The following is a 22,781-nucleotide window of genomic DNA, read 5'->3' as shown; positions in this document are numbered from 1 at the left end:
TCTTAATATAAAATTAATAGCTTGGTCCTAAATCCTCCAAACTTACAGTGTCCAATATCCTTTGTAGACATAGGTGTACTGGATTCACAGTACCCAGTTACTGAAAGCAAGACAATTGCACCTATCTTTTTTATGAGTTTCTAATCCTCAGGCTAAACCCAAGAGTTCTATTAATTCAATTTTTTATGTTAAGGGCTGCTTTCCTCCCTCCCCCATCCTTTTGGGAGGCGACTCATCAGAACTATTTCTAATTCTCTCTACCTGTCATATCCCTTTATGGAAGAATTCCCATCACAGAATCATAGAATCATGGAACACTTAGAGTTGGAAGGGACCTTCAAAGATCACCTAGTTCAACCCTCCTACAATGAGTGAGGACATCTCCAGCTAGATCAGTTTGCTCAGAAAGAATCACATCCAGCCTGAACAACTGTTACTTCAATTTGCTAACACCTATTTTATTGTTTAGCCCAGTTTGAGCTTACTCAAATAAATGCATTTATTCTAATTAGTCACAGGAACCATGGTATCAGGTGTTTCTTTTAGCTCTTGGGCAGCAAAATGCCATTGATTTGTATTTTCCTGAAAAGTTATGGTATCCCTAATGCAATTAGGTATCACAATCAGAGCAGTGATAAGCATCATACTGGAGGTACTGTTCACATCTTCAGGTAAAGGAGGAATCAGTTTCTTCCTATGCAACTTCTTCATCAGACTGCTCTTCCATGTGATTCAGCCCCTCTCATACAGACAATTTAAATGTGCAGAAACCACGTGCTTGTTTGCTGGTCTTTATTCAGCAAGATTTACAGAATTTACAGACACAGACTGCCTCTTTACCTGAGTTTCAGGAACCTTATTCCCCTGAGAGTTAAATAATTTTACAAGATACAGACCAACCTGCACAAAACACAACAGAGCAAAGCCCTAAATCTTTGATAAGGGATCTGTTTCTCTTTTATGATCTATGATTAAAAATGCTGACTATCATATCTTCTTCCACTGTTCAATTAGCAAAGGATTTGACAAAAGGAATTTCTGGATTGCACATCTTTTCCTCTTAAATTTCTTTCTACTTCTTACAGCACTCATGAAACAACTAACATTTGCTATTAAATACTGTGAGGCTGTTAAAAATGTAATTATGAACATCCTCTACAGTTAATAATTTTTTATATATATATATATTTACTTCCACCTCAATTGGTATTAGAGCAGTTATATACCGGAGGGGGCCAATATTGAGTACAGCTGTTAAATTCAACAATTAACCTGGCAAACAATCTTAGGTTTTTAAAAAATAGAATAATTTCCCACAGCTGTCATAAAGCAAAAGTTTTTCCTCCTTGAACAGATTATGAAAAGGATAAGAAGTGAATTTAATTCTATTGCATTTATTGTCATATTTTGACTACTGCAACAGTAAACAATAAATGACAAAACAAAAGCTCACAGCATCTCTTCCAACAAGTTAAAAAACACATGTAAAAAAACCCTGTCATTAAGTAATCCATGTATTTTAACTGTGCAATAAACAGTAATAAAGTGTGAGATTTAGTTCTTTAAAATTGTTTGATAATAATCTTTTTTTGTTTCTCAAGAAACCTGTTTCTTTCAGAAACCATAGTACATAATTTCTTTCTACCATAAGGGATATTTGTACATGATAAAAAAATGTCTGGGTTAGATATACAACACTGGTCGCTTTACAATGAGAGATGTTAATGAAGACAAAAATATATGTAACATGTGCAAGAAAATGCATTCCTTAGTACCTGCAGCACCATCTTGATTTACATTGAATATAAAGCATAGTTTTATCCAGATGCAGATAGGTGACCACCTTTTCTTGTTTGTTATTTTCAAAATTTTCTTAAACTTTTGCTACCAAATATTTCCAATACAGAATTTGACAGATTTGGCTTTGCTTTATTCAAGAAGCAGGAAATTAGTAGGGCACAGAATCACAAAGGGTGAACATCAGCTGCAGTCAGAGATGATGTAAGACTCGAGGTACTATTATATATGATGTTTTTCTTTCACTTTTTTTATTTTCCTCCTTTAGGGGAAGAAACTTCATCGAGGTTTTTCAGTTTCTTTAAATGCATTAAGCCAGATTTCCACAGTCTTGCTTTACTAGGGAAAACGAACTTTGTTATGGAAGACTGAAAAGGTTTTGTACTTTTGAAATATATGCAGAGTATTTTGCCTAGTCAGTGGCTTTGGCTGTAGAAAATGTCAATCTCTGCCTAGAAACCAAACATTTCCTTCACTGCCATAATGAGCAGTACGAAGAGGAGTTAATTAGAAAAGCCTATGTACACCTACACTATCTTAGAATAGGCTATTCATTTTCCTTCTCAAAAGTGCTACTTGTTCTGGGAAAGGAAAATCCTAAGATTCTGGAATAAACTTCACGTGCTTCCAACAGCCCTTTTCAACCATCTCTCTGTATGCATGAGTTAAAGATCATCATGCCCCAAGTGCTAACCTGGATATCCAGCATAGTGTCAGGAGCCTTTCAAGAGTGCCGGATTTCAATGCTGACTTGATTACACATGCATACAAACTCCTTTGTTAAAGAAAAGTGTACCAAAGTGTTCAAATGCCAAAGAAGATGAAAAAATCATAAAACAACTTGTAAGCAGCCAACTTAAATCTAGTTTTCTGGCTTGGATATCATTTAATAGAAAGAAGCAACTGCTGTGAACCACAGCTTTCTATGAAAGGCATTAACATTTCATTGAGAGAATGTGCTATAAATTTATAATAATATCTAGTAAGACTCAAAAGAAGGAGTATCATGAGAGCTGAGGCTATACTTATTTCCTACTATCATCTGTAGAGACAGGACTCAAAGGAGTCCTGTACAAGATATTTCAAGAACCTTAAGCTCTGCTTGACCACTACCTACCACTCCTAGAGACAGGAAGACTTGAAGAAAGTCCTGAGAGAAATGATGCATCATTTATGCCCTGTGAGAGCCAACATGTTGAGAAAATATAGAAAAATGTATGAAAGTTTAACCAATGCCTCATTATTAGAATCTCCTTGTTGTGGTAGCAGACCAAGATAAAGGTTCCAGTAGTGCTATCAGCAAATACAATTGATTTTTGTACCAAATTCAGGCCAGAGTTATGGTTCATTGGATCACTCTATGCTAATTGTACTGAAGGCAGGTGCAAGAATCAGGCATTGGTCATATCAAATCATCCTTCTGAAATGCAAAATGGACAACCTAATGAACTCTTTATAAAAGCCATGCAATATGGCTGTGGGGATCTGGAAGGTAAAAGAAATGGCCTACATCTTCCCATGCAAATCATATTCAGGCAACTAAAGGACTCCTTAACAAAGGAGGTTTTAAAGTCTAATGGTATATGAACAGCCACACTAGAGGTGGAAACAGTAAAAGTCACAATATAGTTTACACAATCACCCCCATGACTCTAACCAAGGTGACCTGAGGGACTACCTGTACCCAAGAACTATTAACTTTCATTAACTCCTGTATGATAGGGAAATCAAAGGACACCTATGTCTGTGAGGATTACAGAGATGAGGTTTATCAGAAAATGCAAAATTAAGATGGGTTTTCAGATATGCATGGACAACTGTTTAGAAAGGCTATTAAAGAGGTTGTCTGCTGATTTCCAGTCAAACTGGTGGGAAATGGTACTTGGACTGGTGAACAGCTACAACAGCCAGGACTTAGAGGGTGGGTAGGTAGGTATAGGGCTGTGTGATGCATGGGGGAGCATGAGAAGTACGTACCCCAAATGATTTTTACTACAATATCCATTTAGTTGAGAAAGGGAAGTACAAACTGGAATAAACAATATTTTTGAAGGGTGGCCCAACAACCATAGGAGGTTTCATGCAGTCAAACCTTGTCAGTTAGGGTATGGCTTACTCTAGGAGCCTGGGTGTGTGGGGAGGGGAATGCTACTCTCTTGTGTAAGAATGAGACAATCATGAGAACACATCCCACTAGCTAATGTGTTACTACTCATCAGACTCACAACTGTTACTAAAACCAGGAATTCCAGTTGTCCGCACACTCCTTTATCTAGGAAAACCTGACTACAGGAATTAACCTACAAACAAACTGGAGCAGAAAGGCACCTTTTCCCATTACACAAAACCAAGACATAAGTTCAACAGCAGCCACAAAATGCACACTAATTACAATGGAAAGGACGCTCCTTGCAGGGCAAGCTGAGACTTCAGAGAGCTGACGTGAACTTGTAGCTACTGTCTCCAGAAAGTGTGATTGGTGGGATTTCAAATGTTCCCTTAGAAAACAGCTACCACACAAACCTTCTGCACAGCTGTAATTACCAGTATAATCATTCCTTTGAAGTTTCATGTCTGTGTTACCTAAAACTGTCTGCCGACACCTACAAGCACCACTGAGGAACTTAAAGAGCCCTCTGCAGCACCAGTGAGATGTCTGCTCCAGCACAAAGACCTTCTAGGGGAAAAAACAGATTTCTATGATGTGCAGTACAAATGCACAGGAGGTACGCTCAAACCCATCAAGATGAGTCAGTGGGAAGGCTCCCCACATCATCTTTCAGGCTGAGAAGAGTTACCAGCTATAGGGGTGTGAAAAATACTATGGGATACAGGAAAAGCATTTTGGGATTGTGCAAGGCTTGTTATGGGATGTTTAAGGATCAAAGGATGTTTAAAAATCAAAGGCAGTAAAAGGGAGGGATGAAGAAGGTTTGAGGAGGAGGAAGCTTGGAAAAATACAGAGGTAAGGGAAAAAAAGTGGATAAAGGTTCACATGTCACCAGTTTAACCAAAATAACTTGCCTGGCCATGCTCTGCACTTGATCAGCACAGCCCAATCTGTCTTCTCATTAAACTTCATTTCTAACTACTTTCCTTGGTGAGGGGACTCTGTATATACATCCATGGAACTAAAAGCGCCAGCTACTGGAATTGGGACTGAGGGGCCATATGTCCCTCTGTGTCTGCAGTGCCAGTTACTCACTGGAGAGGTGGGAGTGTGTGTGTATAGTTTGGGTGCATATATCAGTGTGTGATCACCAGCCTCTGTCATGCCTGGCTAGCTGGGGAATAGGATTAGTTGCTGGGAAGCCTGCTGTTAGGAGATGTATTAAGTTTAGGTTGGATCATCAGAGACTCTGTGATTTGATGACTGGAGGACACAGGAAGTACAACCCAGCTACCGGGAAGACCATGAGGTCAGGTGGTTGACTAAGAAACTCATTTGCACACATGTGTTTGTGCCTGTCACGGGTGGAGACAAGAACATCCAGTATAGTTACCACCTACACTGACCAAAGAAGTTAAAATAATAGTTTTAGACTATTGCATTAGATTTTTCTTGCCAACTTAATCAAACAGAATAGAACAGATTTGCTTCAGGGATTAAATTTTGTCTGCATCATGATTTAGAATTTTTTCCTTGAGTTTGTCCTTATTTTTGACAAATGGGACAAGCTTTGCAACTTTTTCTCTGTTACTATTCGTTTGATGCTAGCCCAAGATATTTCTGACCATTCTGTCAGGTTTTTGTTTTGAATTGCTATCTTACATTTTGTGTAGCCTTTTGAAGATACTTGTTTTGTTTTTTTTTTTCTAGTATCTCAGATGTCTCAGGTAGAAATTCTAGGAGAGCAATCCCCCTACTCTTAAATTGAAAACAGGACTGTAAACATCCTGTTCTTTGCGAACATGTTGGTTTCCATGAGATGGAATTATTTAATTGCTTTCTGGAGGGTCTTATCCTCATGAGTAGCCACGGTAATCCACATTTCATCTGAGACAAAGATGTTGAGACTTTTTTCTTTTTCCTTCGCCCCCCCCTTTCTTAGATTGACATGCACAAAATACAATTTTGGATTTTTTTTTATTACTTTTTTGCCAAGTACATGTTTGCAGCCATCAAAATCTCTTCCATGTTTTATTTGTTTTGCAAGTCATGAACAGACTGTTGAAAAAAATAACACAATCTCACTGCACCCCATGTCCCACTCTAGACAAACAGGCACTATGCATGCAAACTGGTACCTAAAGGATTTCCTGCTGTGCACTGTCCATTGTTTCTTGGAAGATTTCACTGGGGGTGGGATGTGACTGCCATTTTGAGGGGTACTGTGAACACGGTTGAGAGCTGACATGCTTTTTCTTGCTGCAGCTACATGCTACATTGCTTATGTTCCTTTCTGAAGTGCTCTATCCTCATTTGAGAGAGACTGTTTGGCTTCTGAGCTTGCAATGGGACGTGCAGTATATTTTAATATTATTATTTTGAGTGCCACATCCATACCTACTTTTCATCTCTTTAATTTTTATTTGAATTCTCAGTGTTTTGAGTTCTCAGTAATGTTCAGGGTGGCACAGTAAGGTTTGCTTCTTCTAAGTTACGTTTCTGGGCTGGAGGACTTATTCCTGGCAAATTCTAATTCCTCTGTTACTGACTGCCCCTGTTCTGGGCCTTGTTCCAGAACCTGACCTCCTATAAAAGATCCGTTTCACTCACTGGGATAGACTTTTCACCCTCTCCTACAAATTCCTCTATGGGCTTGTGTTTTTCTTTTTTTGCATTTAACTCAAAATCTTCTATGCTTGTTTTAATATGGATGCAGTACTCATCAAATTTCTCACCCATTTCTACTTTAGCTTATTGGGAAGTCTTAAATGAAGTGCTTCAGGCTGTAGTTTCATGTGTGCTGCAGTCCTGAATAATTCCACGTTGCTGCTGAAGGACGCAGCTGTCCTCGTAAGTTAACCATTCATTCCCACACCTTTACCAGCCTTTCTCTCATGCAGACACAAGTGTGAACTTAATTGGGAAACTGGTGTCCACTAAAGGGAATTAGGGTGTGGGTTTGTTTTTTTTTTTGCCTGCTTAGTACTAATCATCTCAATTCTTCTGGGTCTGCTCAGTGACCATTCACTCAACACACCTGTGTTCATGCACAGGGGAGAGGGAAGTAGATGGGTGGGACATTGAAGAGCATGAGTGCTATGTTGGGGGGGGATGCTTCTTTCAGCTAGGTCAGTGTTTAAACTGTATGATGAGCTATTGCCTTCCAACCAGTAATTTAAAAAAAAAAAAAAAAAAAAAGGCTTGCTCTCAGATCTGTTATCATGCTTTATTTGCTAATGCAGGGTGTATTTTACAAAATATTTTACAGGTAGTTGTAAGCTCAGTATAGTAGCTCAGAGCTGCCTGGAAGCTCGGAGCAAATGCTGTGCTACTAATGCCTTGCTGTTGGAGAAACTGCATTACCTGAGGCTTGGTGCTATAATAAAACTACAATTTTGTAGTTTCCAGTTGACTGGGAACGGGGGAGAGAGAATGAGTAGTGCCCAAAACATAGGCAAAGCAATCTCATATCTGCCTTTCAAATAACATCTAGACAGATCCACAGAACAAAGTGGTAGAGGTTGCCACAGCTGATAGGTTGACAGAGGTGAGGCTGCCACCGCTCCCCATACTTATGTTGAGCCAGAAGTGAGCTGGCCATGTAATTCCAATACATATTCATACAAACACAGCTGGATGAGGGGATCGACACAGAGAGAAACATTCAGCACTCAGTTGGGCACAGACATACCAGCAGCCTTATCCTGTTCTCACCTCAGACTGATCAGAGAGGGGAATGAAGGTATGTTAGTGGAAAAATAGATAACAGTACAGTATAGGTGCTCCCAGAAAATATCTTATCCATGCAGCCTGTCCACTTGTCCAGGAACTGGTCCTGGATGTACTCCAGTGCCCACAGACCCTCTCTAGTTACTGGTACTCAGTCCCCACCACTCAGAGATATGCATGCATCCTCCCTCTTCCTAGCACACTGTGGATCCAGTAACTGGTCTAAGACAACTAGTCTACCCCAGTAACCAGCCCTGGACCCATGTACTTCCCTCACACACCCACACCATGCACAGACATGCGCTGTGGATCCCACATTAACTGATGGACAGGTGTTCCTAAGTCTGCACACATGAACACAAGTAGACACCCAAACTCTATGCATCTCTCCTGTAACTGCCTTGCAAACTCAGTGCGACTGGTAACTAGGCCTTGAATGTTCTAGTCTCCACTGGTCACAGGCACACATGCACCACTTTCTTTCTCAATCAACCAGTGGATTTGCCAATGTGACAGTTGTACACCAAAGCTGTATTTCACTGCCTTCCACATTGTGATGGTGATAATTATTGTCGAGTAAGTTTTGGGTTGCTGTCCTTCACTCTGGAGGGAAGAAGGGCTCTGCCCTTTGCCAGGGCATTGCTGATAGTCCCAGGGGTGCACGTGGTGTGACTATTAGATGGGTGGGATAGCTCATAGCTTCTCAAGATCTGAAATAATGTGGTTACCAGAGGGCTACCATGCAAAATGTGGTTCACCTAATACCACAGCCCAGCAGGTGCTTTCCAAGAAAGGACAAGACCACATTCAGTTAGGTACCAATGTTAAGAAGAGGATGCAGAACCAAAGACTGGATGCCCAGGTGATACAAACCCTGCAGTTTTAGCCTCATTTCACAAGTTCTAAATTATAAGGTACTAGCTGGTAGCATTCATTTTTAGCTACAAAGCAAAATCACTTCTGTTTATGTGGCTCATGTCCTAAGCAACTCAGAAACTGCCTGGTTCCTTCTGTGTTACCATGGCATTGTAGATTAGCTGTCTATTAGAGGAGGATGGAGAAAGTGCATTTCAGCAAAGACATGTGCCTCCACAAACCATTTCATAAACCCTCAGTTAGATGATCTGCATTTAGACTATACTGTAAACCTTGCCCATTCTCCATGAAGACCTGTGTCGTTGGTCAGGACTTCTGTTTTGAAGTCAAAATTGTATTTGTTGCACTTTATCATCATAATGATTTGACCTCATGTCCTGGTGTTCGCTGGGATACAGTTAATTTTCTTCCTAGTAGCTGTCACAGTGCTGTGGTTTGGCTTCTGTCTGAGAACAATGCTGATAACACAACTGTGGTTTAGTTGTTGCTCGGCAGCATTTGCTCTGATCAAGGATTGTTCAGTATTTCATGCTCTGCCAGTGAGGAGGGGCACAAGAAGATGGGAGGGACCAAAGACAGGACACCTGGTATGAACTAGCTAAAGGGGTATTCAATACAGCAAGTGGCTGTGTGGTGCTTAGCTGCCAGCTGGGCTTAAATCACAACACCTACTCTTTCTTACATTTATTTCTATATATGCGTTTTTTAAGAAACACCCATTTATTCACTTGGCATATCACTCTTTCTTCATTCTTATAATAAACATTGCCTCTAACAGAGGACTAATCCTAGGGGTTGTTTTCAGTAAGAGTCTTCTTCTTTAACCAATTTCAACTGGAATGCAATCACTCAAAAATGATAAAAACAGAGAATCAGAGAATCGTAGCATGGTTTGTTTTGGGTTGGAAGAGACCTTAAAGCTCATCCATTTCCAGCCCCCTGCCATGGGCAGGGACACCTTCCACTAGACCAGGTTTCTCCAAGCCCTGTCCAGCCTGGTCTTAAATATACATTGATGTAAGCACGAATGCTAGGAGGCTTTTTTTCCTATAACATACCTATCAATCACAATACACATCTAATCCACTGTAACATTTCTTGACATCTAGAGACTGAATTTAGATTTTCAAACTTTTATCAATTTATTTACAATAAAATGGAGCTGAGGATTAAAAATCAGGTTTCATACCTAGCTTGGTGAATAGCCTCTACCCACTCATCTCCATCAGCTTCATCGTCACAACGCAGCTCCAGCGGCTTCTGCCCTTCATGGCCAAAAAGAACAGTAAAGTAATGCTGCAAATTAGAACAAGAAAAAAAAATTAGAAGCACATTTAAATAAAATAGATATATAAAACAAATTTAAAAAATCTGGAAAATCTGACTTTTTAAACATAGCCCAAAGCATTGCCAGCCTAGGAAGATGTGTTTTAAGCTCTTAGTCATGAAACATGGATTGAACTTGAAACTATATCCTTAACATATTCCCCTGTGTGTCAAGGTAATAGCTTTCATGGTACTTGTCATAAGTTACTGTTCGTAAGCTCCCATACACAAGACAACAGGATAGAATTTCCTAAGCAACTTCTACAACTGACTACAACAGTCTTACTGTAGTGGGGTGCCTGTAGTTCTTTTTCCCTTTCATTTTTCCCTTAAAATTTTTCTCTAGAAAAATGCCAGCATACCATACCAAATATGGAAATGCCACCAAAAATGCAAAATTTTAGCTAGTTCTAGCTTATTTTCTCACTTTTCCAACAGGACTAGGAAAGTGTCTCTTCTCATTCATCACAGTCACAAAACATTTTTGCCTTTCTTTCAGGAAGTCTAACTCATAATTGTCATTGCAATGCCTTTGAAAATGCTGTTCACATGAGTGTCACATTCTTTGATGGCACCTGAAGGATGTTTCTCAGATTTCCATAGAACACAGAATTTCAAGAAAGACTTTGCTACTTTCAGAATGTAGTAATAATAGCAATATCTAGTAAGGAGGTGAAAACCCTTAAAACCCATTTTAAAGTTTGTCATTAAAAACCTCACATTGCATAGCTTAAGTATTAACTTAAAGCCCCATAGCAAACAGAATTATTCCAATTCATATAAAAATAGGTGAGAAAATACTCTACCTAAGTGCATACCTGTAATTTCCATTAAATGCAGCTATTAGTAAGCCAGCTGTTTCACAGGCAGCCTGCTTATACATAAAACCATCTGGATATTAGGTCCAACGTGATTCAGGAGCTCTTAATACCTAAACATCTCTGCATCAGATCACTCAGTTTTCTTCATTACCTAGAACTTCTCAGACCCTCTTTCACTGTCATGCCAATTAGCAGGGAACCAAGTATAACCGTATGTGGCAGCAATTACTTTCTGGAGTCTTAAGAGTGAACTCCAAACTTCCTACAGTCAGCAAGTCAAGTATATAATTTGCATTCTCCCATGACATTAATCATTGTGCACAGCAGTAAGAAACCTGAAGTGATGTCAACAAACATCCTGCTTTCTTTGTCAAACCCACACCTCTGAAAAAGCCTCTCTGAGGGAAACACCATGCTGGAGATGAAGGAAATAGCAGCTCAGAATTAAAAGCCATTTCCAAGGCAGGAGGAACACATACATAAACTGAAACAGAAGGGATGAAATTCTACCTTCAGAGAATTGGCAGCAGATATTGTCAACACTGATAACAAATTTCATCCATATAAAAAAATTATTCCAGCCATTTAGTGGCCTCTTCTGAAACATCTGGCAGCCTGATGTACACAAACAGCACACAAGCTGGCTGCACAGCGTGTACAGGGCAGGTTCAATACACTCCAAATGTACTGGATTCACCACACTGGCTCTAGCACTGTCTGTGCACCTGCACTTGCATCAAGGTTTGTGCCTGGGGACCTCACATTTGCAAAACCCATCTGCCTCTGTGTGCATCTGAGTACACTCATACATCTGGTTTCTTTTTGGGTAATATGAGGACATTACTCATATTACGGCATTCCATAAAGAGAAAGCTATTCATTTGAGCATTGTATTGATTTTCTAAACATTGTTACGTGTATACAAAACCCCTTTCTTACAGAAGACCACAAGTACTGCAGGATTAGCCACAGACCAACAAAGCAGAAACAAGGCACAGGAAGACATGCCGTTCACATTTAACCAGGTATATAAAGTCCATACTCAGATCCACTAAGTTTCAGACACAAAACCACTCTGGAGCACAGACAAGGATCAAAAAAATCATTAAAAGGATTAAAAAAAAAACAACAAACAAGCCAACCCCCCCAAAAAAAACTAGCAGAAAACCAACAAAAAACAAACAAAAAAACTGGGTTTGTTGTTTTTTTTTTTCCCAGTGGTCTATATCACTTAAACCTCAATGCCATGAATAAAAAGAAATATTTAATCAGGTCCATAGGAATCTCCATAGCAGTGGTAGATAAAAACTTCTATAATAATACAGTGCAGTTGAAAACAACCTACAGGGGAGTAAGTAATGCATTAAGATTAGACACAAGTGCGCTCTGTTTATAACTTGAAATGGTCTATTTTAAAAAGTATATTAAAAGATAAATCACACTGTTCAGAGCTGCATTTTATGTAACAAGTTATTTCTGTTCATAAAGCTGCTACACATAAAACTAGATTAAAGATACAAGTGTCAACAAGCACAGGATTTAATCCCCTTGTGTAGGGATACAAGTTAGAGACAATATTGCAGTCCTCCCTCCTTTTTCATTTAAAATGAAGTAACTCAGATGTCTTTTGAGAAAGGCTTAGAGGTCTGCAGTTACTTTGGTGGTAACCATGATCTAAACACTTCTTTAGATCAAGAAAATGCACAAATTTAAACAAACAGAGGGCTACTACAGTAGGGCTTGGCTTAATGTGGGAGGAAAAAAAAAAAGCAGCTAGATTTTAAAAAGAATTTGTTTTCAGAGGCTACTTTAAAAATCATCTGCACCATCCACCCCAAAGATGCATACTGCACTCAAGCATCAGTGTCAGCTATTACATCATTTACACAGAAGCAGTCAATTCTAGAGTAAGTGAAGTGCAAAAATACAACATGCCTCTAAAAGGAATCTCTAAGTCATCCTTGAATTGTCTTTTTAAAATAAATGTTACTCATTTACAAAACTAATTTACTACAAGAAAATAAGATGTGTATCTGTGATGCATTATTAGATTTTCAAGTTGACCGTGTATGTGAGTGGGCCTATATGCATATATATTTATATATAGACATATATAATTTTATTACTGCTATTCAATTTGTTAAACAGCTTAGCTTCCTTATGACTGCAGTACAGTACAGGTAAAAATCACTTCTCAAATCACTTTTCTGTATGCACACTATTAGTTTCTCTAAGAGGTGAAACTAAATATTTAAGATCTACAGGACATATTTACATCAACTACCCTCATCATTATTCACTATGTCTGTTGGACTACACGTTTCAAGGTAAGTCTGTAGTCCAGTTGGATTTTTTTTTCTTATTGTTTATTCAAAAAATCATCATACTCAGAGAAGATAAAATGAACATTCTGTATTTTGATATTAAAAAATCATTGATTTAATTTGAAATGTCTTTTCAGTATTCAGGTATGCCCAAGCAAAATGGTAAGTCTCAGTTTTAACAAGAACATCTTTGGCAGGGAGTCCTTCAAGTAAAGCTTGCGAATAAAATAAGGGAAATTTTCATTTACGTTGTACAGGTGTGAAGGCACTATGTAGACTCACAGTCAAGGAAAAAACAATGGGATCAAGATGCATGAAGAATACTGTTGTGTATCACTTCTCTGACTTGCACCTACTGGTAATCAGAGTTTCCTCCTAGGGTGAAAAGGAAAGACTAAGGAATGAGCTGTCAGGCACCTCTGCCTCAAAAACAAAACTGGAACAGCATGAAGACCCTGAGTGAAAGAAGTCCTATGACAGAGTATGTTGATTATGCTGGGCTAACCACTGATAGAAGTTGACACCATAACTTTGTACTTATAAAACTGCCTCAATAATGGCTGTATTCAAAATAAGATATCAAAAGCTCTGAAGTTGCCACACTTTCAAAGAAAAAAAAAAAAAAAAGGCCAAACTGATATATGCCCTGTAACAGAAACACTGCTTTTAAGGCATATTGAGGTAGAGCTTCCACCAATACAGATACCCTGAGACAAAATATCCCAGCAGCAGAATGCCATTCTTTTCATGACTAACAAGAACATGTGCTGTTTATGAAGTGAGAGCAACAGTGACAGAAACATCACACGGTCCAACACACTGGTATGGTCCCACAGCTCATTCTCTTCCCTCTACCTCACATGGACACTACAAAGAACATCTCCTATCCTATCTCTGATCCCCTTTGCCCTTATAACATATTACTGTTTCTGCTTCATCCATTACTCCTTTTCATCCCCCAGTAGGTCTAGTAACCTGACATGACTTTTCCATTTGTAAATTAGGGGTGATGCTTGCAACAATTCAGTTACTGAACCACAGAAGGACCAAGAATAGACACCCATCTTCTCAAAGTGGTGCTCCTACCTGTCACAAGCATAGAAGCTGCCACCCTAGATAATAATGCTGCTTGACAACTTCTACGGCAGGTTTCTGCCTTCAGCAACTCATAAATTTAGTCAGCTTTGAATGTCCAGATAGAAAAACTGATACTGGAGAAATGACACATGTGTCAACAGTGGCTTTGTTATCTTATCCTTCCATAAGCACAGCATATAACCATTTAAATTATGTTTCTCCAAGGAGACTAGTACATTTTGTTGTATTGTGGGCTGGTAAAATATTATAGTGTGGTAATAGCTACTTTCTTAAGAACCACTTTTCCCTAAACAGAACAAATTTCATTATCTTCATAATATCCTATAAAAAATATAATTTTTAAAGCTTAAATATGTTATGACCTTGATAGATGTTATTTCCTGATCTTTTAGTAACTTATTGCACAGTCTTGGTTTAATCATTCAAGCTAGGACTACGTCAGTAATTTGAAAAGAAAATTCCAGTCATCAATATTGATAGGAATGGAGACTATAAATGCAAAACAAATGTAAAAAGTTAGTCTGTACTAAGATTGCTACCAAAAATGAAAAGACTTCACAAAAGTCTGTCTTCAGTGCAAGGCATGAGGAAGCTTAATTATCTGCTGTACCTTTAAGGCTTACATTCACTACCTGATGTTTATAAGGGCATGTTAAAAAACCTCTGAGGGTAAAAAATGTGGAAGAGAATTTAAAATGACAAGCTAAATGTATTTCTCATTCTTGACTTCTAAAGACATTTCCATTTCTAAAGCTGGAAACCTCTATGCAATCTCAAACACTAGGAAATTATTGGGCAGCAGAGGACAATCACTGCAGCAACTGAAAATTCCCCAATAATCCTTTAAGGAAAAGCAGCAAAATGCAGTCTAAATCAAAGCAGCTTGTATTATTCAAGGGCACGTTAAATCATTAAGTTTTCACATTAAGATAACACATTAAGATGTGTTCTATTGACAGTATTTTCCCAGCTGCTGAAATATAAAACATTATTTGTACTGTATTTCTTACATCGTGGGGAAAGAGAATGAAAAGAAGGAAACATGCTTGGAAGAAAGTAGCATCCCTAAAGTGCAAGGAACAAGTGCAAGAGGATGAGTGTATGCAGATGAGCAAATTGTTTGGAGGAGAAGACAATAATCCATCCCCAGATCAGCAGCATATTAGTGGGAAGGAGAGTACTGTGCCTTAAGTCAAAAGAAGATAAATGCTAGGGTGAGGTTTTGCCATGTTCTGAGACTTGCTGTGCCACTAGAACTGGCAGGGAATTCATAGCCCGTTGTTGATAAATTGAGAATGGAATAATGACAGGAGGGTGAAAAGCGTGACAATGCTTTTTAAAGTTTCCAGGGAGATCTACAAAGCCAATATGCTTTGTGTTTGTATCACACCAATTAGTAGAAGCAATAATGAGTACATGATTAGGGGGCATCAGAATTAATATATTGTACTTGGCAAGAGACAGAGCAGCTTTTGTAAAAGGATGCCATCTCCTCTGAACCCTGTGGCATTCTCTGAAGGGGTCAACAAACATTTGGATTACGATGAAACGGTTTTAAAATAACTTTGATGTAAACACATAAGTGTCTAGAACTTACAAAAGAAATGTCCCTCTCTGGATAAACAAAAAAAAAATAAAATCTGACCACAAGCTAGGAAACAGAGATGGAATATTAGGCTATCTCTCAGTTCTTACTATGGAACAAGATCATCAAAGGACTTCCTCAGGAAATAGCATAGAGGACTGAGATAGGCATTACAAAGGATGACAAAATTTGTTGATTATTCAAGATAGTAATGATAAGAACCTATTATGAAGATCTGCAGACTCAACAAGCCTGAGTTACTGGGCAGTAAAATGACACTTGAAATTCATTGTCTGCAAATGTATAGTGACATATGTGAGGAAAAACATTTCAAGCTTCACATGTGAAAAGATAAACTCAGTGATCAGTAGTAGCACTCAGGAATAAGATCCTGGACTAAGTTCCATGAAAACACTAGACAAAGCTCAGGTGCTGCTAAAAAAAAGCAAACCACAGTTCGCACAGAGACAACTGGGAAAGAAACAAAGCTACAACACATCTTGAATACTGGGAGTAGCTTTGGACCTCTCATCACAGAAAGGGCAATATGAAATGGGACAGATTCAGAAAAAGATAAAAGTGGTAGGGAAAGACTTGTGTATGTCCAAATCAGATACCTATATAAGTAAAAATTGAAGCTGAGACTCTTAAGTACAAACAAAGAGACAACCTTCCGCGTACAACATAGGTCTACAAAATCACAAGAGATACGAAATGGATGGATAGGAATCCAATGCTCTAATTCTCTTCCAATTAAAAAAAAAGATCATAAAAATCAGCTTCACAACATACAGAAGAAAGTGGTTCTTCATACAATTGGTAGTAAACTGGGTCCGTCCTTGACAAAGGAAGTGGTAACCACAGTAAGTGTCAGTGGGTTGTGAGGAGAATATGGAGTTCACTGTAGAGAAATCATGGGCTACTTAACACATAGAATTCACATAGTCAGAATTCAAAAAGGCCCAAAGCTGAAAATAACTGGAAGCTTAATGTTGTCTAAAAGGAGAGGGGAAGGAAAAGCAAAATATGTACCTCAGCTGATGCCTTCCCCAGCATGTCCTCAGAATGAGATACTAGACCAGTTTATCCTTTGGTCCACTCAAATAAACCCTTTCTCATAGTCTTACAGGAGCTAATTAAAACTTCATTTGGTATATGAGTCTTTTAAATCCTTCAAAAGCTTCACATCTTATTATAAACAAGATACACTGGCATTTTCATGAACTCCTGGCACTTACTAATTGTCTGGGTTTTTTCTTGCATGTCTTGGCTTTGATTTTGATACTTCAAAAAAATAAACTGGTGGAGAGCCACCACAGTATTTCAGCTTTTGTGTTTCTCTGTGGTGGCACCTAGAGATTAAGGGGTTCTTCTTATCATGTTATTAGTGTTATTTTGCCACCTGTGGTAGATAGAAATCTGGTATTGAACAGTACCACAGAGAAAAAACTTCTAGACTTAAATGAGAATAGTTTTTTAATCTGCCAAGCCACTTAATCAAGAACACATTAGAAGACATTGTTCCAGAGGGACACTTCATTAAAGACTGTAGGGGTAGGAGAACGGGTAATGGGTTAAAATTTAAACAGGGGAAGTTTAGACTGGATATAGGGAAGAAGTTCTTTACTGTAAGGGTGGTGAGGCACTGGAATGGGCTGCCCAGGGAGGTTGTGAATGCTCCATCCCTGGTGGTGGTCAAGGCCAGGCTGGACAGAGCCTTGGGCGACATGGTTTAGCATGAGGTGTCCCTGCCCATGGCAGGGGGATTGGAACTAGATGATCTTAAGGTCCTTTCCAATCCTAACTGTTCTATGATTCTATGATCTCCATCTCCCACACCAAAGAAAGTCAGAGAAGGGGCTGTAGTATTTGCTCTGGGTTTTAACACTGGGCATATATATATTGTATTTATTATATATATATACACACACATGCACACACCCCCTATATTGTATTGCAGAGATGAGATGGCTTGGTATCTTCTCTCTGTAACCAATATTGGTTTAATTGAGATGCAATCTGCTGCATAAAATCTATTCTGGCATCTGCCAATGAATCACCTTCCTGAGCCATTCTGCAAATATTGTCTGGGCCAAGAGCAACAGCACTCTGAGGTCATTATATTTAAATATGCAATCAGCCATTTTGGAGTTAGGAAGATTATACATAAGTCTACCCTGTTTTATAAGCTCTTATTAAATCAATAAAAACCCACTATACCTATCCTGCATGTAAACAGCAATTGAGGAATACACAGAGGTCACTGCAGACCTTAATTCTCCTGCATGAGAATTGTGACTTGCATCAAAATTATGCCAAATTACAATGGTTATAGCATTGTTTTCATGGATAAGAGAATGAGGCAAGTACAGGCCCATCTGCTGTATTTTCAATGCAGACCATTTGTACATCAGCAGTAGTTTATCAACAGGGAAAAATCACACGAAAAGAAATTTCACAAAGTAAAGCCTACAGGAACTGATACAAAACAGTAAACAGAGCTGAATTATTCACTAATAAGAAACTGAGCATGGGTTACCATCATCTCAAAATGTATTCGACACGGTCCAGTAGGAATTTCCTGCCATAAACCACAAGCTGCTTGCCTAGAAGACTGCGCATTACTTAGCTGCGGGACATTTTCCTTCTCAAAACATTTGTTACTACTATTGTCGCCAGTGCCTTGCATTTAGCAGAATCATAGAATCATAGAATAGTTAGAGTTGGAAAGGATTATCTAGTTCCAACCTCCGTGCCATGGGCAGAGAGGTCTCACACTAGATGATATTGACCAAGACTCTGTCCAGCCTTGCCTTGAACACTGCCAGGGATGGAACACTTACAACATCCTTGGGCAACACATTCCAGCGCCTCATGACCCTCACAGTAAAAAAACTTCTGCCTTATGTCTAACCTGAAACCATTACCCCTTGTCCTATCACTACAATCCCTGACAAAGAGTCCCTCTCCAGCACCCTTGTAGGCCCCCTTCAGATACTGGAAGGCTGAGATGAGGTCACCATGCAGGCTACTCCTCTACAGGCTGAACAGCCTCAATTCATAGAATCATAGAATCACAGAATAGTGAGGGTTGGAAAGGACCTTAAGATCATCTAGTTCCAACCCCCCTGCCGTGGGCAGGGACACCTTATGCTAAATCATATCACCCAAGGCCTCGTCCAACCTGGCCTTGAACACTGCCAGGGATGGAGCATTCACAACCTCCCTGGGCAACCTATTCCAGTACCTCATCACCCTAACAGGAAAGAATTTCCTTCTTATATCCAACCTAAACTTCCCCTGTTTAAGTTTTAACCCATTACCCCTTGTCCTGTGACTCCAGTCCCTAATGAAGAGTCCCTCTCCAGCATCCCTACAGGCCCCCCTTCAGATACTGGAAGGCTGCTATGAGGTCTCCACGCAGCCTTCTCTTCTCCAGGCTGAACAGCCTCAATTCTCTCAGCCTATCTTCATACAGGAGGTGCTCCAGCCCATGATCACGCTCATGGCCCTCCTCTGGACTTGTTCCAACAGTCCCATGCCCTTTTTATGTTGAGGACACCAGAACTGCACACAATACTCCAAGTGAGGTCTCACCAGAGCAGAGCAGAGTAGAGGGGCAGGATCACCTCCTTCGACCTGCTGGTCACACTCCTTTTAATGCAGCCCAAGATACGGTTGGCTTTCTGGGCTGAGAGCGGACACTGAAGCCGCCTCATGTTCATTTTCTCATCAACTAACACCCCCAAGTCCTTCTCAGTAGGGCTGCTCTGAATCTCTTCTCTGCCCAACCTGTAGCTGTGCCTGGGATTGCTCAGACCCAGGTGTAGGACCTTGCACTTGGCATGGTTAAACCTCATGATGTTGGCATCAGTCCACCTCACAGGTGTGTCAAGGTCCCTCTGGATGGCATTCCTTCCCTCCAGCGTATCAACCGAACCACACAGCTTGGTGTCATCGGCAAACTTGCTGAGGGTGCACTCAATCCCACTGTCTACGTCACTGACAAAGATGTTGAACAAGACCGGTCCCAACACTAGTCCCTGTGGGACGCCACTCGTTATTGATCTCCAGCTGGACATTGAGCCATTGACCACAACTCTTTGCGTGCAGCCATCCAGCCAGTTCTTTATCCACCGAGTGGTCCATCCATCAAATTGATGTCTCTCCAATTTAGAGACAAGGATGTCCTGTGGGACAGTGCTGAACGCTTTGCACAAGTCCAGGTAGATGACACCAACTGCTCTGCCCCTGTCCATCAGTTCCTTAGCCCTATCATAGAAGGCCACCAAATTGGTCAGGCAGGATTTCCCCTTAGTGAAGCCATGCTGGCTGTCACCAACCACCTTGTTGTTTTTCATGTGCTTAAGCATGCCTTCCAGGAGAATCTGTTCCAAGATATTGCCAGGCACAGAGGAGTGACTGACTGGTCTGTAGTTCCCTGGGTCATCCATTTTCGCCTTCTTGAAAATGGGGGTTATATTTCCCTTTTTCCAGTCGTTGGGAACTTCACCTGACTGCCATGATCTTTCAAATATGATGGCCAGCAGCTTCATTTGTGAGCTCCTTCAGGACCCATGGATGGATTTCATCAGGTCCCATGGACTTGTGCACGTTCAGGTTCTTAAGATGGTCTCGAACTAGATCCTCTCCTACAGTGGGCACAAAGTCTTCATTCTCACAGTCCCTCCTTGTCATCTCTCCTTGTCAGCTCCTCTATTACTTGCAGAAGGAAGTTGTCTTCCACACAATTGAGGAACCTCCTGGATTGCTTGTGCTGGGCCGTACTGTTCTTCCAACAGATATCAGGGTGGTTGAAGTCCACTATGAGGATGAAGGCCTGTGAGCGTGAGGCTGTTCCTATCTGTCTATAGAGAGCTTCATCCACAGAGTCCTCTTGATCAGGCGGTCTGTAACAGATCCCCACAATAATGTCCCTCATTGCTGTTCTCTCTTTAACCCTGACCCAAAAACTGTTAACTGATCACCTGTCTCCAAAGAGAGTTCCATCCTCTCCAGCCTATCCCTAACATAAATAGCAACTGGTCAGGCAGGATTTCCCCTTAGTGAAGCCATGTTGGCTGTCACCAGCCACGTCATTGTTATTCACGTATCTTGGCATGATTTCCAGTATAATCGGCTCCAAGACTGCCAGGCACAGAGGTGAGACTGACTGGTCTGTAGTTCCCTGGGTCTTCCATTTTCCCTTCTTGAAAATGAGGGTTATATTTCAGGTTTTCCAGTTGTTGGGAACTTCACCTGACTGCCATGACTTTTAAAATATGATAGACAGTGGCTTTGAACCTTCATTCACCATCTCCTTCAGGACCCACACATTGATTTCATAAGGTCCCACCAACTTTTGCACATTCATGTTCTTAAGACAATCTCGAGCCTGATTCTCCCATACAGTGAGCCTAAGTTCTTCATTCTCACAGTCCCTGCCTCTTCCTTCCAGATGTAAGAGCTATAGTGAAAGTACAGGACTGAAGTATTGCATTTTGTTGGGAATTCTGCACACAAGACAGATCTAAAGGCTTTTTGGCAACCAACTTCCACTGTATCACCATGCTTGAGTCTGTCAGAGCAATCCATAAAGCCCCTCATTTAACTTTTCAGGGCCCTGAAAGGCTGCACCCCAATGCCATTATATTCACTAGTAAACATTCACAGTATTCTCAGAACTGCTGCCTTCCCACATATCCTTAGCCTCCCCTCCCACTTGTAAGGTCTTCTGGTCTTGACATTGATATATGTCTACGTCTAACTTCCTTAGATGGCTGTTGCTGTGCTCTGAAGATGCTTTTTCTAGACTGAATTTCTATGAAGTGAAAAGCATTTTCTATCAACTACAACAAAATCAAACCTCACTGAACCAAGAGACAGTTGCTTCCAATACATAATGGTGTAGGTATCCTTCTGCTCACCACTGTTGGCACTCAATCTCATTCCTAGGACTCTCACCTTTACAAGGACTGGAAAAAGACACGGCACTCAGGTCTGTAGATCCCACTTACCAATAAAACCTGAAAATATTAGCTACCACTTGTTGCTTTCAATCTGTTCAGGTCTTCAGGTTTTTTATAATATATTTCCTATGCTTGCAAAGGGAAAAATCACTTCCTTTGAAAGAATTAAGTTTAATCATAGTTTGAGCCATTTTCAACACATTCAACCTGTTATATGGAATGTTCAACAAATGGTCTAACACATGTGGGGCCATGATCTCCTGTAGTGCCATGTCTGCAGTGCAAACAATGAAAAAGGAGCACAGAAATCCCATTATTCTTACAGATGACCTATTCCAGCATGGAGGATGGGGGCACAGCTCCTCACTTCTTGTCCCTACCTCTGTTTCTCCTGTGTGCCCTTAGCTGCCTTTCTACTGGAGCTAAAGAGGTGGGAAAGAACAGACAATTTAATCCAAGTTCTGGTCCCTCCTCAAGTATGGTAGAGCTAAAGAGAATCACGATTACAGCCCTACCACATAACTGAGCACAATACAGCTGCATTAAGTAGAAAACTGTGCTGTTCAAAGTGACACAGAAAGGACAGATGGGGAAAACAAATAGAAAGAGACAACAGGGAATAATGTAATCACTGGCAGGTTTGTGTATTTTTTAGGAACTAAGACATTTTGTGTTTTGTTCTTCTGTTACCCTGCCTCATTCCTTTACCGTTCTTAGGCAACCTTAACCTTTCTCCATGTACTGACAGCCTCTACCTCCTTGTACAAATAACAGCCAGAGCATCTGATATCCAATTTTCTTGTCTGAAATCTAAAAATAATGCAAAGCTCCTTCACATGAATTCAGCTAGGAACTATCTTAGTATTTGGTTTGCCCTGAAGAGAAATCTTTGCATTTTAATTAAAACATCAGACTTTAAAGGCCAAAAGGGATATTTATAACCTTCTAGTCCAATGATCTACGTAATAAAGAAAAAATCTCACTAGACAGCTCATGCGTCAAACATACAGGATCAAGATGAGACAGAGACCCTCCCTAATCAGTCCTAACATCAAAAGTCATGAAAAACTGACCTGAGCCCATGTTTAATTATTCTGGATATTAAATTACCCTCACTACTATAAATGCACATCTCCAGTTTAAATA

At 40.0% G+C, this 22,781-nt stretch overlaps 1 protein-coding gene across 4 annotated transcripts in view; it reads right to left on the bottom strand.

Moving 5' to 3' along the window:
• The window catches only part of RASGRF2 (Ras protein specific guanine nucleotide releasing factor 2), a 275,229-nt gene that overhangs the window by 224,369 nt on the left and 28,079 nt on the right, over positions 1-22,781 (bottom strand). For all 4 annotated transcript variants that reach the window (XR_008973762.1, XM_057421382.1, XM_057421383.1 and 1 more), the window contains exon 2: positions 9,702-9,808. Coding sequence is in view for 3 of the 4 variants with exons in the window: in XM_057421382.1 (XP_057277365.1) it covers positions 9,702-9,808 (107 nt within the window). In the remaining variant the exon portion in view is untranslated. The remainder of the gene's footprint in view (positions 1-9,701; positions 9,809-22,781) is intronic.

The sequence above is a fragment of the Pezoporus wallicus genome, unplaced genomic scaffold (assembly GCF_028554395.1).
Source record: "Pezoporus wallicus isolate ANWC-B61680 ecotype Strahan unplaced genomic scaffold, APGP_CSIRO_Pwel_v1 contig_2595, whole genome shotgun sequence".
Taxonomy (NCBI): Eukaryota; Metazoa; Chordata; class Aves; order Psittaciformes; family Psittacidae; genus Pezoporus; species Pezoporus wallicus.
The sequence above is the reverse complement of the archived record's forward strand: the minus strand, read 5'-3'. Positions and strand labels throughout refer to the sequence as shown.